This window comes from Citrus clementina, unplaced genomic scaffold (genome assembly GCF_000493195.1).
Source record: "Citrus clementina cultivar Clemenules unplaced genomic scaffold, Citrus_clementina_v1.0 scaffold_3, whole genome shotgun sequence".
NCBI lineage: Eukaryota > Viridiplantae > Streptophyta > Magnoliopsida > Sapindales > Rutaceae > Citrus > Citrus x clementina.
This window is the reverse complement of record NW_006262339.1, coordinates 27,285,405-27,304,851: the sequence shown is the minus strand read 5'-3', so window position 1 is coordinate 27,304,851 and position 19,447 is coordinate 27,285,405. Positions and strand designations below refer to the sequence as shown.

At 42.0% G+C, this 19,447-nt stretch overlaps 2 protein-coding genes across 2 annotated transcripts in view; both read right to left on the bottom strand.

Annotated features, from left to right (window-relative positions):
- Positions 1–18,564, bottom strand: part of LOC18046678 (2-alkenal reductase (NADP(+)-dependent)) — a 57,047-nt gene extending 38,483 nt beyond the window's left edge. The window contains exons 1-4 of the mRNA XM_006442050.2: positions 18,289–18,564; positions 17,573–17,750; positions 17,242–17,408; positions 17,012–17,094 (exon numbers count right to left, since the gene is read on the bottom strand). Of these exons, the coding sequence (XP_006442113.2) occupies positions 17,012–17,094; positions 17,242–17,408; positions 17,573–17,750; positions 18,289–18,528 (668 nt within the window). The 5' untranslated portion in view covers positions 18,529–18,564. The remainder of the gene's footprint in view (positions 1–17,011; positions 17,095–17,241; positions 17,409–17,572; positions 17,751–18,288) is intronic.
- On the bottom strand, positions 11,823–16,209 carry LOC18046679 (putative disease resistance RPP13-like protein 1). Its single transcript, XM_024188591.1, is given in 2 exon segments — positions 11,823–14,374; positions 14,377–16,209. Coding segments are annotated over 2 exon segments (4,230 nt in total). The 5' UTR covers positions 16,178–16,209; the 3' UTR covers positions 11,823–11,945.
- Positions 18,565–19,447: the final 883 nt, after the last annotated feature.

Sequence of the window (19,447 nt, the reverse complement as noted above, 5' to 3'; positions counted from 1 at the left end):
GAGGCGCGAGCAGCCTGCAGTAAGGGTTATAGCTGGGGGCCCAACATTGGCCGGAGATTCCAACAGGTCGAGGAAGAATTATGCTAGATACGCCATGACCAGCAAAGAGGTATTCTTCAACACCCCAGCAGCCAAACGAGCAAGGGTCAGGCAAGTGCCAATCATGTGGACGAATGAAGATGAGGAAGGAATTCTATACCCCCACGAGGATGCGTTAGTCATCAAGGCTACTGTCGCTAGCAAGAAGTTTGACCGGATATTGGTTGATACAGGAAGTTCAGTTGATGTGTTATTTAAGTCAACCTTGGAGGAGATGGGAATAGCAGACCGGAAGTTGGAATATACCAATACCTCCTTGAAATGGTTTGGAGGAGGAAAGCTGGTCCCTCTAGGCGTGGTCGAGCTGCCTATCACGATTGGAAGCTTCCCGACAGAAAGGACAATGATACTGGACTTTGTGGTGGTAGACGAAGAAGGTCTTTACCAGATGATCCTAGGCCGGCCATTTCTGAGGATGAGCAAAGCGGTGCTGTCCAACCATTATCTGGCTCTGAAGTACTGGGTGAATGGGTAGTAGGAGTGGTACGAGGAGACCAGAGGATCGCAAGAAGCTGCTACTCCTCGGCAGCAAGAGAAGCAATGCAGATAACATCCCTCGATACCCGAGTGGAAAATAAGAATGACAGACAAGAACCTGTAGAGGATCTAGAAACAGTAAGCCTGGGACCAGAGAATCCGGGAAAGACAATCAAAATCGGGTCGAGACTTAAGGGAGAGCAAAAACAGGAGTTGGTGAAATGCTTACAGGCTAATGCAGATGTGTTTGCTTGGACACATGAAGACATTCCAGAGATTGACCCTGAGGTAGCATGTCATAAGCTGGCAATAAAGAAAGGTGCTCGAGTAAGGCAGAAGATGAGGTGCTTTAACCAGGAGAGGTACGAGGCTATAAATGGCGAGGTGGAGAAGCTCTTGAGAGCAGGGTTCATTCGGGAAGTCAATTACCCTGAATGGATATCGAATGTGGTGTTGGTAAAGAAGGCAAATGGCAAGTGGAGGATGTGTGTAGATTTCACAGACCTTAATAAGGCGTGCCCAAAAGACAGCTTCCCTTTGCCAAAGATCGATCAGCTAGTAGATTCAACGGCTGGACACGGTCTGCTTAGCTTCATGGACGCGTTCTCGGGATACAACCAGATCCCCATGTACGAGCAGGATGAGGAGAGCACGGCTTTCATCACTAACCAGGGTTTGTTCTGTTACAGAGTAATGCCATTTGGTCTCAAAAATGCTGGGACCACCTATCAGAGGCTGGTGAACAAAGTCTTTAAGCCGTTGATTGGGAAAACCATGGAGGTGTACGTGGATGACATGATCACCAAGTCTAAAATCCCGAAGGAACATGTCAGACACCTCGAGGAGACATTCGGGCTTTTGAAGAAGTATAAGATGAAGCTCAACCCGGAGAAGTGTGCTTTTGGGGTTGAGTCAGGAAAATTCCTTGGATTCATGGTGAGCCATAGGGGGATTGAAGCAAATCCCGAGAAAATCCAGGCGATTGTGCAGATGAGGTCTCCTCGTAACCTGAAGGAGATGCAGAGCCTCACGGGGAGGTTGGCGGTGTTGAGCAGATTCATATCCAAGGCTACGGATAAGTGTTAGCCATTCTTTCAAGTGATAAGGAGGGGAAAGAAAACAGAATGGACCCCAGAATGCGAGGAAGCCTTCCAGAACTTGAAGCAATACTTGCAGTAGGCTTCACTGCTGTCCACACCGAGGGATGGGGACAAGTTATATCTGTATTTGGCGGTATCGGATCGGGCCGCCAGTTCTGTTCTGGTGAGAGAGGAAGAAGGAGTTTAGTATCCGATATACTACACCAGCAAGGCCCTGCTCGACGCTGAGACCAGATACCCACTGTTGGAGAAATGGGCACTTGCCCTTGTGGTTGCTGCTCGGAAGTTGAGGCCATATTTTCAGGCATTCCCAGTCTCAGTAATAACAAACCAGCCATTGCGTCAAACTCTGCACAAGCCAGATGCTTCTGGTCGGCTCGTCAAGTGGGCTATAGAGCTGAGCGAGTTCGACATAGACTACAAACCCCGAGCAGCGATAAAGGCTCAGGCAATGGCCGATTTGTAGACAGTGGCGAAGCTCAAGTATGGCAAATGTCTGTAGATGGGTCATCAGGGGAGCAGGGATTGTACTGGAAGGACCGGAGGGGGAGGAGATCTCTTATGCTGTAAAGTTAGAATTCGCAGCAACAAATAATCAGGCAGAGTATGAAGCCTTGATAGCAGGTTTGGAACTGGCTAAGGCCGTGAGAGCAGATAGAGTGAAGATCAGAACTGATTCCCAGCTGGTTGCGAATCATGTCAGTGAAAGATTCCAACCGAGAGAGGAGAAGATGGAGCAGTACCTGAAGATAGTCAGGCAGATGATGGGGAAATTCGAAGCGGTGGAGGTGGTACAAATCCCGAGGGAGCAGAATAGCCGAGCAGATATTTTGGCCAGGATGGCAGCGGTAGCAGACCCAAAAATGCCAAAGTCGATCCCTCTGAAGGTGAAGTCCAGCCCGAGCATTGAGCAGAATTTAAAGGTGCTGCGGATAGAACAAAAATGCTCGTGGATGGACCCGATAGTTTCATACCTTAGAGACAGGGTATTACCACCAAATAAGCTGCGAGCTCGGAAGATTAGAGCCCAGGCCTCGAGATACACGATGATTGATGGGGTGCTGTATCGGCGAGGATATACACTACCTTTCCTTCGATGTTTGGATGAGGACGATGCAGATTATGTACTGAGAGAAGTACATGAAGGAATTTGCGGGAATCATTCTGGTGGAAGATCCCTGGCCCACAAGGTTCTAAGGCAGGGATATTTCTGGCCGACAATGCACCAGGATGCACAGGAGAAGACAAGGAGATGTGTAAGCTGCTAGAGTTTTGCAAGATTCCCCAACCAACCACCAGAGAAGCTCACCTCTATGGCCTCCCCTTGGCCATTTGCTCAATGGGGAATTGATCTGATCGGCCCGCTGCCAAAGGGACGAGGAGCAGCAACGCATGCAATAGTTGCTATAGATTACTTCACGAAGTGGATAGAGGTCGAAGCCCTTAGCAGGATTATAGAGAAGAAAACGACGGACTTTGTGTGGAGAAACCTGGTCTGTCGATACGGGATCCCTTATGCCTTGGTAACGGATAATGGCAGGCAGTTCGATAATCACAGCTTCAGGGATTTCTGCCAGAACCTCGGGATAGAGCTGAAGTATTGCTCGCCTGCTCACCCTCAATCGAATGGACAAGTAGAAGCATCCAACAAGACCATTAAGAGGCTTTTGAAAACCAGGCTTGGAGCAAAAAAGGGTGCATGGGTTGATGAGCTGTCAGGTGTGCTATGGGCATACAGAACAACCCACAAAATAGCAACTGGAGAGACACCGTTCGCCTTGGCTTTCGGACTTGAAGCGGTCGTGCCAGCTGAAATAGGAACGACCACACACCGGACAAACCATTTCAATGAGCAGGAGAACGACGAGCAGATATGTTTGAATCTTGATCTGCTAACGGAAAAGAGGCAGCAAGCAGCCGAGCGATCAGTTATTTACCAGCAGAGGGTTGCCCGGTATTATAACCAGAAGGTGAACATACGGCAGTTCAAGGTCGGAGATTGGATGTTAAGGAGAGTGAATCAAAACACCAAAGACTCGACTCAAAGAGTGCTCGGTCCGAATTGGGAGGGGCCATATAGAGTCAAGCAGCTAGTTGGACCAGGAGCTTACAAGCTGGTTCGCATGGATGGCCACGAGGTGAAGCGCCCATGGAACACAGCACATCTCAGGAAATATTTCCAGTAAGAGTTGTTAATATTTTCAAGTTCTTTTTGTTCGTATTGGCTGTTATTTATTTTATGACCAAACAATTTCATGTAAGTTGAATCCTGCAATTAATGGAACGTCGAGAAATTTCATTCACTTGAAATTGTGAAAATTTCTAAGGCATGCAAAGGCTCACCAAGTCTCAAAGCCTGTTTATGGCGAGACAGAAGCCAAGCGTGCCAGGATCTGCTCGACCACGCGAAGGCGAGCAGAATCCCCAAGTATCGAAAAATTTCGAAGGCATGCAAAGGCTCACCAAGTCTCAAAGCCTGTTTATGGCGAGACAGAAGCCAAGCGTGCCAGGATCTGCTCGACCACGCGAAGGCGAGCAGAATCCCTAAGCATCGAAAAATTTCGAAGGCATGCAAAGGCTCACCAAGTCTCAAAGCCTGTTTATGGCGAGACAGAAGCCAAGCGTGCCAGGATCTGCTCGACCACGCGAAAGCGAGCAGAATCCCTAAGCATCGAAAAATTTCTAAGACATGCAAAGGCTCACCAAGTCTCAAAGCCTGTTTATGGCGAGACAGAAGCCAAGCGTGCCAGGATCTACTCGACCACGCGAAGGCGAGCAGAATCCCCAAGCATCGAAAAATTTCTAAGGCATGCAAAGGCTCACCAAGTCTCAAAGTCTGTTTATGGCGAGACAGAAGCCAAGCGTGCCAGGATCTGCTCGACCACGCGAAGGCGAGCAGAATCCCCAAGCATCGAAAAATTTCCAAAGCATGCAAAGGCTCACCAAGTCTCAAAGCCTGTTTATGGCGAGACAGAAACCAAGCGTGCCAGGATCTGCTCGACCACGAGAAGGCGAGCAGAATCCCAAGCATTGAAAAATTTTCAAAGGCATGTGGCAAAACCATGTACCAAGCCAGAACCTGGTCGACCAGACAAAGACGAGCAGATTCTCAAACGAAAAATTACAACACAAGAAAGTAATCAAAAACATTTTTATTAATTTGTTAATAATTAACAGAGGAGATAATCTTCACAAACATTGTTCATTACAATACAAGAAATATATCAAGAAGATGGTGGATCAGTAAGCCGAGCAGCATCGGTTGGCTGGACCTCCTCAGGTGCAGGGGGGGTATCACCAGTTGCGTCCGGGGGGTGCTCGCCTCGCCAACATCAGCAGGGACTGCACGAGGAGGAGAGTTTTCCTCCTCAATCACGATCGGCTCTACCCCTTTAGCATCTTCCTTGGCCGCCTCCTCGTCCATATGTTGAGCAACACCAGCTGCAAGGTCATCCATCTTCAGATCAGGGTGTTGCTTCCCGAGGACGGCCATGATGCAACGATAGGAATGCCGAAGTCCCTGGTCGTACTGGTTGTCGGCCTCCCTCTCCAAGTTCTCGACCTGAGCTCGGTAGGAGTCGCGGAGAGATTCGAGCTGAGCCTCATACATAGCCTTCTGCCTTTGCAGATCCTCCTTGACCTTGGTCAGCTCCTCCTCGAGGGTAACGGCTTTTGCTTAAGCAAGTGATTCTTGCTCTGTCAGCTTCAGATTCTCGAGATTTAGCTCCCCTGCTTTCTTCTCGGCAAAGTCAGCTCTGGTCGTCGCCGATTGAATATCCTCCTTCATCTTCCGGTCGTAGCGGCCAACCTTAGCCTTGTAATAAGTGGTCATGCAGCTGAGGTGGAAAGCGCTATACTGCATGGCCCCCACCAGTTCACCCAAGGTGCAGCCGTCAAAGTCCTCCAGGTCCTTCTTGCTCACGAGTTTAGATAACTCATTGAGGTAGGGGACCAAGTGTTCTGCTCGGTTGTCAGGTAAGCGAGATCGAGGCCCGACAAGAGGAGAAGAGGAAGCAGGATCCGTGGCTGCTCCACTAGTTTCCCCAATTTTGGCGGGAGCAGGAGGTAAAGTCTTTAAGGGAGAGACTTGCTGCACGATGTTGGCCCGCTTTGCAGAAGGGGCGTCCTTGTTCTGGTCCCTCTTCGTGGTTTGAGGTCGAGAACGTTTCCTGTTCAGAGCCCCAATCACGGCGTCCTCCATCTTATGGCCAGGAAGTATCAAGCGAGACTCGAGCAAGTTGTAAGTAGTTAGCAGTTCGCGGCTCGAGCAGGAATTGGCTAGTACAGCCTCGACCTGTTTGAACTGGTTAGGTTGGAGCGGGAAATGAACACCCCAAGAAACTACAACACAAACAGGCACTTGGTTAGAGACAAGCCAATAAAGCAAGAACAGTTATGGATACAAGACATCTAAAGCGAGCAGGCAACCTGGGACCGTGAAACGGGGTGGGACACGACAATCCTTCCCATCTATTCGTGCAACTTGACCCCAAGGACCCCCAGCAAAAAAGAATTTCCTCTTCCAAGTCCCACCACCACCAGTTGGAAGATCCGTTATGGGTTTCCTGCTCTTGGTACTAGATTGGAAGTAGTACCAGCCGGCATATTTGGGGCTGCTCTTTAGCTGGTACAGGTGCTTCACCTCATCAACCGTGGGCTCGCTTTGGCAACATCTGTCCCACAATATGAACAGACCAGAGAGCACTCTCCACCCATTGGGATTCAGCTGACCAGGAGGTAAATTTAGTCCGTTAAGTATCCGGGCAAAGTAGGGTTGCAAAGGACACCTCAGCCCATACTTAAAGCTCTCTAGAAACAGGGTAACGTATCCCCGAGGAGGCCGGCTGGGAGCATCCTTCTTTCCTGGGACCTTGAGAGGTATCTCACCAGGAATGCTATACCTAAGCCGGAGGTCATTGAGCTCGTCAAACATGGTCGTGCACGTCATGTAATCAATGGCATAATCACGCAACAAGGCTCTACCTCCTACTGTACCCCGTTCTTCTGGTCGTGATGTTCCAGATGGAGACACCTCACCAGAGTCACCTTCCCCATTCTCACTTAAGGTGTCCTCAGAGCCAGAAGGTCTCTCCTCACCATTGCTTCCGCTCATGGAGGTTGTTTGGGGGGACATCCTCCTAGCACTAGTCCCGACACTAAACCTAATGGGTTCTAAGGGGACCCCGGGGTCAAAAGCAGGATCAATGAGCAGACCAAGCAAGAAACCTAGTTCGTCGTCATCAATCTCAACGACTTTCTCCTTACCCTTCGACATTCCCTAGGTAATAACCAAAACACCACCAACAACTACTACCCCAAGCAAAACAAAGAAAAAAGAAGTTATCTACAAACTATCCGAGACCGAGGAGAAAGAAGTAATACCTGAAGTACTGTTTCAGTCGGAGAAAGGCAAGGATGGGGGCTTTTATGCCGAAACTTCTTCGCCGGAGAGACAGGGACAGAGACAGTGGAAATGGCTAATTTCCCTTAGAGAGGTTTTGGGTTACCTTATTGGAAGAAAAACCCTTGGATAGCCAGCATTTAACAGCACCAAATCCCGAGGGTCTCGTAACCGTCGGTTTGAAATTCAAATATAGGGGTGGATCTCTGCCACATCACCTCATCCGCAATTAAATGCGACACGACTCTTGGCAGCCTTTTCCAATCCCACGCGAGTAAGTACTGTCGAGTTTCTACTGCTGGTCCACTACATTACCCAACACCAGAAACTGGGGGACCGGTGTTTGGGAGAAATACGTCGACGAGACCAAGCATGATGAGCAGATATCTGATGGCAGAGCTCTGCGAACCGGTGTGTCCCGTAAGAGCCTGGTATCCGGAGGAGCAGGAGCAGGAATACCCTGCTCACCCACGAGCACGTCATCCGCGAGGCCAATCTCCTGTAAGAAGCATAAAGCCATTCCTGTTGTATTCCTGCTAAGGGCTGAGTCGAGGAGACCCGGTCAACGACAGTTGGCAAGGCATGCTTTCCAGTCCGAGAATCTAGGCACGAGGGCCACGCAACCACCCACGACTACGGAAAAGGGGAATCCACTTTTGAGAGGTGGGAGGGTAATGAGCGCAAATGGAGGGGAGGCCCGAGTTCAAAAGTGACCTATAAAAAGGTAGCCAACGAAGGTAAAAGGGTTAGCAATTTTGAGATTAGAACAGAGATAAAGGAAATTCTAAAAAAGGGAAAACGACCAAAAAGCCATAAGATTTGTGGCGAGCGTTCCCAGAGCCTTCATATCTGACTTGAGCGTCGGAGGGTTTACGCCGGGAAACCAACCGGCGTGCTCTGACTTGTTTCTGTGGACGCAGGGATACTTAGAGAAGAAAGCGTACGAGGAGAGATCCTGATCGAGATGAGGTTGATCGAACAGACATCCTGGTCGTTGGAAGGGCGTAACCAGAATCTCGAATCAACAATATCTATTCCAATTTTACTTGAGGAAAAAATTGCACGCAATTTTCACTTGAACGACTGAATGCAAGTGGAAAAAAACCCACTAATAGGTGAGTTCGTGGTTCGGCTAAAGGATTTCTCATCTTCTAATTAAGTACAAAGAATTATTGGTGCGCAAAAAAGAAGACTCCTCGCGTGGTAATTAAATATGCCGTAATTATGTTTTCTATAAATTGTAGCAGTCCATGGGAATATCATGAAACTTTTTAAAATGCTAAAAGAGACTGTGTAAGCTGCCGACGATGGAGGTAGGCATAGACTATAAAACAAGTATAAAGTTGTGGAGTCAAATAAGCTGGTTCAGGCAGCTGTTATATTTATTCAAGGATCAGAATTCAGTCCAACACCAACCCTATTCTCCTCTATGCTACAGTCAAGCTGATATTGTATCGTATAATACATCTGACTATCACAAGTTAAGAGGATGCCACTGGGCATTGGGACATGCTTATAAATAAATAAATTTAACTTCCTACGTATATTATGTGACACCAGAATAAAATTTTCTAAACGCCAGACATCTAAAGTGCTTTTGAAAAATGCTTAAGCTGAAATTATTTTCAGAAGTCTATAAAGAGAATCTTTAAGTGTTCTCTTAAAGAACAACTGAAAAAACAACCATGAGGATAAAGGGAAAAAGGAAAATGTTGTTGAAGACTTTAGAAATAAACCCAACTGTATTTTTACAGCCAAGAGTGCTTTCATGTATTTCAATCAGATGATACAGGAGACTCAAAATTGTTTTAGTTTTTAAAGAACTTGTGGTAGTGTTGAAACACACTTTCAAATCAAAATGTTGATAACTTAAAACCGAAATTGATTTAAAGGAGAGCCGCCAAACCACGTAGAGGAGTTTAATATAAAATAAAATGCTTTGAATCTTTCAGGGAGATCTCAGACTGTTATTATGAAAATGTCACAGTAGTTTAAAGTTACTACAATGCAAGTCAATTCTATTCAGACAAAAGGCTTTGATCTTTCATGTGGCATGTGAAGCATAAAATAAGAATCTGTATAAACTCCCCAAAAAACAGAAATCAAGGCAAAAGAAAAATGTATAAACACAAATGGATTGACTCTTCAAGAAATCACCACTAACCAGAACATAATATCTATAAACATGGGAAAGCAAATTCAATTACAATGAAGAACTTAATTCTTTATTGTAATTTAATCCTGCTAATCATTTGTTACGTAGTTCTGTCTTTAAATGCTAACAGAACTTAATAACTCTATGAGGTTTTGACTAATTTGGAATAAAAAACCAGTTCAATCACAATGAAGAAATCAAAATAAATGAGTCAGTAATAGAAAATAGAAGAGACACATTTGAACTCAGACATGGATGCGTTTGCCTTCTTGATTCATTAACAAGGAACCTGATCTCCTGTGAAAACAATGGACACTAACATCACAAGGCAATTTTTCTATTTGGAAATCAGTAACATACTCGTGTTCTGAACCTTTGATTTATAGCTGAATGCAATATAAATCAAACAAGCATAAAAAACTACCAAGACATCTTAACAGAACTCTGAAAGCGTATGGCACAATTCATTTTTACAGAATCTATTAATCATATCATTCAGATGCAACTACAACCATCTGTTTGCCAATACAAAGGCTGACGGAGCTTTTGCAAGGCCTTGAGCTCTTCAACGCATACAATACTTCATAGCTGGTATGACCAGTTCCAAGAATTTTGGGATAGAGGTTATAGTAATCAGTGGCAAGAAATCATTTGATGCGAATCCATATTGAAACTACTCGCATCTAGTTGTCTACTCCTTACAAGCTTCTGAAGGTTGTACTGTGCGATCACTCAACATACAGTTAATGCAGCCAGGATTTCTCATGTTGAGTAGCACTGCGTGATGCATCTTACCCCAGCATTTTTGAAATTGATGTTGTTACCTTCTGGAAAGCATCTAAGAAAACAAATGTGATTTCAGCAAACTTGAAATAAAAGAACACAGAATCTTTCATTTACCAAAGAAACATACAAGTATACAACACAGACATGATTTTTTAGGCCGCAAGTACAAACTTCCTTCTCAAAATTGAGTCTTACGCTAATGTATCCCTAGTTTATTCTATTTTTGGCAATGGTAGAAATTTCAATGAAACGAATTCTCAGGCATGATCAGAGATCTCTATTTGTCCTGTTTTATGTAAACAGAGAAGTATTTCCATGACATTTTCAGGATCAGCTCAGATGCCTTCAATGCGTGCATTGTAATAAGTGAGAGACATGGTTAAAGCATACATTTGTTCTTAACCATTAAAAGCTGAACGCCTGCATCCAAGTCCGGCTCTTCCTTGTAGTTACAGCATAATCAAAACAACAGCAAACCACCAAAAAAGAAGAAAGAAAAGAACCTGGTTAATAGAGTCAGCTACTATAATCAGGCTTATTAATCAGAGTATCAACTTATCAACTATATCCCAAACAGAAAATATTGAAACTCTGCTAAGCGCACAAATTTCTTTAATTACCACTTACCAGCATGAGTTCATTGAGCCTACTTATAATCAAAGCTCCTCTCATTCTTCTCACTGTTCATATTGATTCCGACACATCCTTTGTTTCCTCTAATAGCCACCATGATGACATTAACTGTTGATAAAATGGATGATTGATCTGACTGGTCTCTAAGTCCAGCTGATAGTGTCATTTGCATCATTATTTCAGCTGATTGAATTAATGCAAACCCGATCTTGGAGGTATAGTTCTTGATGTTGGTGGCTTTTCGAGTATACAACATCCAACTACCCTGCAGGGTAAATCTTAGAAGTTTAAACCTTTGCATCAACAAACCATTTCGCTGCATCAAAATTGCAAGCATTTCACAATAATTGCAGGCATAAGAGTACTCACAAGTTTTGCATTGTGAAGAATGAAGGATCCTGAAGTTTGTCAAGTTAGCCAAGCATCTTGATATGCTTCTCTAAATCTCTGGCAAATATTGGTGTTCTTAAGTCACAGGCAAAACATATAAAGCAAGTTAAATGCAAAAGATACCTCAGATACTGTAACTGCCAAAATATAATACAGTAGATTCTACAAATGCTAAAACAGAAAACAACATTGGATACATAACTAACCAAAAAGTTGCAAATTTCTTAAATGTGTTCTTCATGAAAGTTAACATGTGAGGGTCCATACACTATGTCATCGAATAGGTACTGCTATTCTTTTCCGTCCAAAAGCAATTCCTTTTGGATTGATCAAATTCAGATGCAAGGATCTACAAATAAAATGAACGTGCAAAAGCAAATTATTGGATTCTTACTAGAGAATTCACAAGCCCCTTTATCTGAAAACTACACATCTTTCTAGCTCCTGGAATAGAAGGCACCAACAAAGTCGTATTAAAATTAAAGTTAAATTTGCCAGTTTAAAATGCAAGATCTACAGAAGTGAAAAAAAATCCAGTCATGCCTCCGATTAAATATCCACCGGAAAGCCACTCAAATATATATATATATATTTTTAGGTGAAGGCAAAAAATGATGGTAATCTGAGAACAAACTGGAGAAACTTTCGAATGTATAATATATAGCAAATATCAGAATTTGACTATGCATAATTTTCTTTTGATTTCCTTACACCATATAATTTAATCTGTGATTAAAAAGCAAACAGCCTCAACATACAGTCTCATTAGTGAAAACGGAATCACGTGAGTGACATTGTCAATAATTAACGACAGAGGATTTATAATTATACAGAAAACAGAACTGAAAAATTATTATTTAAAAAATAAAACTAATAGGAGATCGTTATAGTGGATAACAGAAATCTACTCCTCTGATTCCGGATCGTATATGAATTTTTCGTCTATCTCAACGCAAGGGATGTGAGCAATTTTGGGCCACTCTTTTCCTTGATATCTTTTGCACGCTCTTTTAAGCTTTGGACATTTGAAAATGTATAGTCCCAAAAGTGAGGATGGAAGGCCCACCTCTGGAAATGATGTGAGATTTGGGCAATAGAAGATCCACAAAGATTGAAGAGAGGTGAGGCTCTGAAAACCCGTCGAAGACAGAGATATCAATTTTTTGAATCCCGAAAGTTCCAGTTGAGTGAGAGAGGTGGGCAGCGTCATTCCTATCTCCTCGTCTGGAAAATACTCTGCTTCGCCATCACAATCAACGATATAGAGGCGTCTAAGAGAGGTAAACCTGTGCAACCCCCACTGGACGAGTATCTTATACATTTTGAAATCTCCAATTCTAAGTGATGTTAGACTGGTAGGAAAACCTTCTTCTGGAAACGATACAAGATTTCGACACCCCAATATGCTTAAATCTCGAAGAGAGTTGAGTTTGTGCATGTCATTGGGCAGGGCTTCAAGCTTTTCACAATAAAAAATGTCAACCTGTGAAATGGTGTGGGGAAGCCCTCTTTCTGGGAAGGAAACAAGACTTGGACAACTCACTAGACTAATCTTCTGTAAACAGTTAAGATTGTGCAGGCCATCCGGTAATGACTCCAGCTTTCGACAATCCCGTATCTCGAGGTCTTCAAGCGCCTCAAGGAATTGGACACCCGATGATAAACTGGTGAGCTCTGGGCAGTTCTCTATACTCAGGTGTTGCAGCATCACTGGGGACGACGAGGATGCAGGAGAAGAAGAAGAAGAAGCATCCTCTTCATCATCGAACAGATGTTGCAATTTCTCACAATTTTCTATCTCGAGCCTTTTAAGAGATGCCGGTAGCCTCCGTCTTGCGATGAATGTTAGACAGTCGCGATCTCTGATATACAACCTTTCGAGTTGTGAATTGTTGTCCATCACTTCCTCGGGTAAGGATTTTAAAGTTGTGCTGTTTTTAATTAGAAGAGAGCGCAGATTTCTGGGAAAAAAATTGATCTCTGGAAACATAACAAGACTTACGCAGCTTTCTTCAATTTTTACCTCTTCAGGGGAAGCGAGTATATTCAGCCCTGGTACTGGTTTTTTAAACCTATGGTCAGTGACCATGTATTTTTTAGGAAAATCCCCATGCTGCCTCCATGACTTGAGCTGTTCAGAATTGCCAATTACCAAAGTTTCGAATATCTGAAATCCAGGCTTCAATAATTTTCCAAACTCCAAAACATTTGTAGTAGTCATGGGCTTTGGCAGTGAAGAGCCAGCTGGACCATCGTATAGCATCCCCTTGCATCCATTCAGGTCTAATGAACTATTTGAAATAGTCATGGACTTTATCAACTTAACATCAATCGGAGTCCGGCAGACTAGTTCTTTGCACTCATCAACTTCTAATCTGCAGAGCATCGGATAGCAAGACAATGGAACTACCAACTTTTCACATTTACTAACAACAAGTGTCTCCAAGGAAGGCAGGAGCTCAGGCAGTTGTCCAGAGAGTTTGGGACATTCTGCAATGGAAAGTTCTTGGAGACGAGGAAATATATCAACAGGCACATTTCCTTTGATCTCGGTGTCCCAATGCTCCCATTCTGGGAAATTCTCGAAACTTAGAATCTCCAGTGATGGAAAAGGCATTGAGAAACCCTCCCCATAAACCTCAGACCCTATGCTTTTTAGTTTCTTCAGCCCTTTAACAGCAAGGTGCTTAAGTGAACTCAACAGGCCAAGCGACGGCAAAGATACACAATTGTGACAGTTCTCCAATTTAAGGACCTTCATCTTGGAGAACGAAGGATCTCCGATCCAAAGTGGAAATCTTACACCATCATAGTTCTTGATTGCCACCTTTTTTATACATTTATGAGGCTGTAGAATTTGCAGTACATGCTCTTCTACTACTCCATCTCGAGAACTGTCAAATTGAGACCCCCAATCTAGAGTCAATGCTTCAAGATTGTGCTTCTCACATAATGCAGCTTCTCTTGCATTCTGTGGATTATTCACATTCTCTAATCCACTCATGCATAGTTCATCACAAAGAAAGTTTAAACATTTTAAATCTTCCAAACCGGATGCAGTTTCACCCTTGCCCACAATAAAATTGGACAACGTTTGAAGATTCTTCAACTCCTTCATTCCGGATGGCATCTCCTTCAGCAACTTCGCACCTCTTATATCAAGATGGCGTAAATTGATCAAATTCCTCATTTTGGACGAAAGCTTTATCAAACGGGAACAATTTCTTAATATCAAAATTTCCAAGTTCAACAATGTGCATGTTGACTCAGGTAAACTTCTTATGTCAGTGTCAGCAAGGTTGAGGAGCCTTAAAAGTCTCAGATCTTCAATGACATTGGTAACTCACCAATACAGTATCCTTGTAAAGATAGCATTCTCAACCTTCTGAACTTTGGCAGCAAATCAGATAGAACCGTTCGAGTTATGTAATAGCCACGTCTTTCGTGTAATGGTAGGAATGTTCGTAGATGTTCAATTTCATTGAAAACCTTGAACTTATTTTTACCATCATACCGACCACGGGTATAGGAAAAATGGCGGATCCTTTCAAATCTTCTTGATGACAAGTTGGCCTCCTCTAATCTGAAAATGGTTTCTCTAGAAACCAGTTCAGCAAGATCATGGATAAGGTCGTGCATTACAAATTTAGAACTGCCCGAGCTGGTTTGTTGAAAAATTGACCTTGACACTAGATCATGAAAGCACTTGCCGCCCAAATCTTTCAGCTGCTCATTCTTTCTTGACTGTCGAATAATTCCTCCAGCCATCCATAAGAAAGTCAGCTCCTTCTCATTGAATTCATAATCTTTTGGAAAGATTGCACAATAAGCGAAACATCTTTTCAAATGAGACGGAAGATGGTGGTAACTCAATCTTAACACAGGGAGAACGCGACTTTGTTGAGGTAAATCCCATATTTTGCTATCTAATATATCGTCCCATGCATCATGCCTCGTAGTACGCAGAAGGCCCCCTAGTGTTTTTGCTGCCAGGGGCAAGCCTCCACACTTGCCAACAACTTTCTTGCGGAATGATTCTGAAATTTGATGTGCGTTAAGATCTCTAGATTCAAGTGCATGCTGTATGAAAATGGACCAGCAATCATCATCTAACAGTCTCTTGAGATTATAATGTTCAATTGGTCCCATTATTGATGCAACATTTGAATTGCGTGTGGTGACAATCATCTTACTGTTTGGTGCAGCTGCCAAGAATGGAGCTTTTAAGTCTACCCACAAGCTGTAGTCCTCGTTCCAAACATCATCTAAGACCAGCAAGAATCTTTTTTTATCCACAGCTACTTTCAACTCAACCTGCACTTCATTTAAACTGTTCAGAAGACAAGGCCTGCGGGTGATTGACTCAAGAAGTGCCTTTGAGATGCCCAAAACATCAAAGACATCAGAGACACAAACCCATGCTTTTACATCAAACTTGGAATCTTCAACGGCCTTGTCATTGTAGACCTCCCGAGCAAGAGTTGTTTTTCCTATCCCGCCCATGCCAACAATGGGTATTACAACAAAGTTGGCATGATCACTGGGGGTATCGGTCACTACCATATCAAGAATTTTGGCCTTATCTTCTTCTCTTCCAAATACTTCACGCTCTGTTGGGACACTTGAACTGGGTGGCCTCTGGTGTGCAGCAGCAGTAGATGATGATGCCCCTCCAGTAATCCGTTGCAGACCAAGTTCAATTCTTTCTTGGCCAAGGTGCTCCAACCGGCTAGTAATATCTTTAATCTTGGACCCCATGCTATAATTGAACATAATAGCATTCGGATTCAAACTAGCTGGGATGAAACTGAGAAGCTGGCCAGAGCTATCCTGATTTTGCGCCATCAACTCGCTTTCCAAAGCTTGAGTAGCAAACTCATCAAGAATGTCCTCAGCGTCATAAACCAAGTCTTGGAGTTCGTCCAGCCACATCTGCACAGCCTCGTCGATCAGTTGCTTCTCCTCTGCATCGCAGAGCACAGCCTGAATCATCTTCAGCTTTTTCTCCCACTTTTTGAGTTCCCAATCAACCCCGCCTTGGAGTTGACGCACAAAGCTGAGAAAATTACCAGAAGCCAACCTATCAAACAACACCTGAAAGAAGGCGTTGAGTAAGATCTCTCCAAAAGCAACCATGGTTCCGTTTTATGAGAAAGAAAGGAATCAGAATCGTCACCAACAATGAACTTATAATTGCTAACAAACCTGAAATTGGTTGGATGTATGGAATATTGAAAATTGAGGAATAGAGATAAGACTGACCATGTGGTGTGGTTCCAGTGGACTCCACCATGTTGATTAAACAATAATGATATTCAATTGCAGATGGTGGATGGTGCCACAAAGTCAATGTTGATTAAACAATAATAATAATAGTTTAAAGACAAATTATTAAGTTAACTTTGCATTCAGCATTAAGTCAATTTTGTACAAACTACAAAGGAATGTCTCTTCTTACTTTTTCACACAAAAAATGTATACTATTCATGTCTTTAATTTTACTATAATCTAACGGCTGTAATTTGTTCTTCATCAATCAATGAGGTGTCCTCAAAGACACTTTGATCTTATCCCTCAAATGTTACAATCATTCTCTCAATATCTTGGGGAGAGAGAAAAAAAGGAAAAAAAATCATTGAATGCATCCACTAAGTTCTTATTTCAATCAAAATTATTTGACACTTCGTACACAAATGCTCCACAAAGTTATCAAACTATCCAATTACTAAACAAGGATAGTTCATATTAACACATGTAAACATTTTTAACCAGACAATGGATTCAGTCACTTATTCTCAGCTTATCCATAAAAGAAAAATCAGATTTCTAATACTTCCTGTTTCTTTAAAACAGAGAACACTGGTGAAGTTACAATTTCGGGATCGACTCACGCACTTCAACCAAATTACCAAAGCTCTGTAATATATATTAAAGTGAAAAATTATAGTTGAAGCATTTGTCGCAGCTGACCTTTTGAGAGCAGCATCCAAGTCTGGCTCTTCCTTGTAGTTAAAAGCATCATTGAATCCAAACTTGTTCTTCAACAAATCGACCTTACATTGAAAAGATATTCAAAAAAATTATTGAACTTGCTAATTATCACGATCAAAATTTTGATGCTTGGTTAGAACAAAAAGCATGTACAACTCAGACAATTTTGAAATTAAATTATTTACAACTTGAAAATGTTATAACAGCACCTTTTCTTTGCTTCCAGCACTTCCAACAACATAGCAACCAGCTAGTTTTGCAAACTGGCCAACAGGCTGACCAACAGCTCCAGATGCTGCAGATGCATATACATATTCTCCTTTCTTCGGAGAGCAAACTTCGTATAAACCAGCGTATGCCGTCACACCAGGCATACCTAGAATAATCAAATTCCCAACAATCACATTCCTTCAGTAAATTCCCTCAATTATAGACTCCAGGGCAAAATGGACAATCGCCGGCAAAAAATCAGAAAGCATTAAGCAGCATATGTATTGATATTACTACAAGCAAATCTTATTGTGTAGCAAAAATCATTACCAAGGATCCCAGTATAGTATGAAAGTGGCACATCTGTATGCTGAATTTTAATCAAAAGCTGCGGAGCTGTAACGACACTGTACTCCTCCCACCCCATAAAGCCACAAACCAAGTCATCTTTTGCATAATTTGGATGTGTAGAATCCAAAACTTTGGCCACCCCATATCCGTTTATAGGCTGCATAAATTTAACATCACAAAGTCACCATTACTGAGAAATAATGTAAACCAAAATCAAATATTGGTTCTTTAATTCCATCAAGTGCATAAATTGACCTCAACTTCCCTTTTCCCTGCATGATTCATGATCATGATTACAATTTAACCGAAATATTCCCACACACGATAAGCTTGAGTTATGATCCTCTCTCGATTGGATTATTGATCTGAGCTTGGTTTCGATCGTCTCATAAGGTTGTGGTTACTAGTCATTAGACAAGAATACTGTACGTAGATTAATCTACATACAATCTCAACCGTACAAGATTATAAAAATGCATGTGGACACAAGATTTTAAAAAATGAGCAGAGATCATACCAGCACTAAATCCAAATTCTGATTGAATTACTACATATCATTAATGACAGTTACAGCACCAAAATCACCAATTGTATTCACATTCCAAAACCGTACAAATGACCTCAGAAACTCATCAAAACTTGAAGCAAATGAAAAAAAAAAAAAAAAATCAAGAGATGGGTCGTGATGAACTAACCTCACCAGGATGGAATGAATCAACAAAAGAAGGTCTATCAAGCTTGCTCATACGCTCTCGCATGTAAGGATCACAAGAAATATAAAGATTCTTCAAAAGCACCGTATCTTTTAAACCGTCTGCTACCTTCAGTTTTATTGATCCACATGTTATCTTCATGTCTGATTCTTTTGGAAAACCTGTCACATAGTTGCTTAGAATCACCCGCTTATTCCTCACAGCTTCTTGTTCGGCCGCCATTGTTTCTCAGTTTTTTGCTCAGACAAGAAAATCAGAATTGTTTGCAGGGACAGTGAGGAGGAAAGTTGAGGTTCATAAGCATTTATTGGTTGGGTCCCATGTGTTTTTACACGACGAGCACCTTTATGAATATCATTAACAGTTTTAAAACTTGACTGTAATTTTATTTTTTAAGGCCTCTGTCATTTACATTGTACTGTTATAATTCAAAAGTTGTGGTATTAGTTGTGGTATTAAAATATTTAGTAAATATTTATTATTTTGACTTAAAAATTAACGATGAAAAACTCATAATATATTTATTATTTAAAAAATTTATTTATTATATATTATTAATTTTTATTTTATAATTATAATTTTTTTACCATAACTTTTTTTTCCATAATAATTATTAAAAGAATTACAACAAATGAATATTAAACACGTCCAACTCATTAACTTTTTTCTTTAGCACATTTAGTTACTTACACCTGTGATGAATCAAATATCCCGATAATAATTTATCAAAATGATGATTGCCAATTTAATTCAATAAACATGATCATATCTTGACCATTCAGTAGATTTCTCAACTTGCTACTAGTTCTGTATTAATTTCTAAAGAATTTCTAAAAATATAAACCATAATAACATAAGTAATTTAATAAAAAAAATTAAAAGTTTAAATAAGAAATTTGGTCCATGGCTCCATCAATACAATTTCTTGTATTGTAGCCTTCTCCTAGAGAAGACATAAAACCAATCAATTTGTATGCTCTTTCTTTGTGGCTGTCATATTCGGCACATTGCACAAACATTTATTTTTATTTTTGAAACCTCGCTAATCATCTATTAAGGATTTTTTCGGCAGCGGTTGTGCAGCAGCATCATTCAAACTGCAACTACAAGGAGCTAGGCTAGCTGCTTAATTTCCAATATT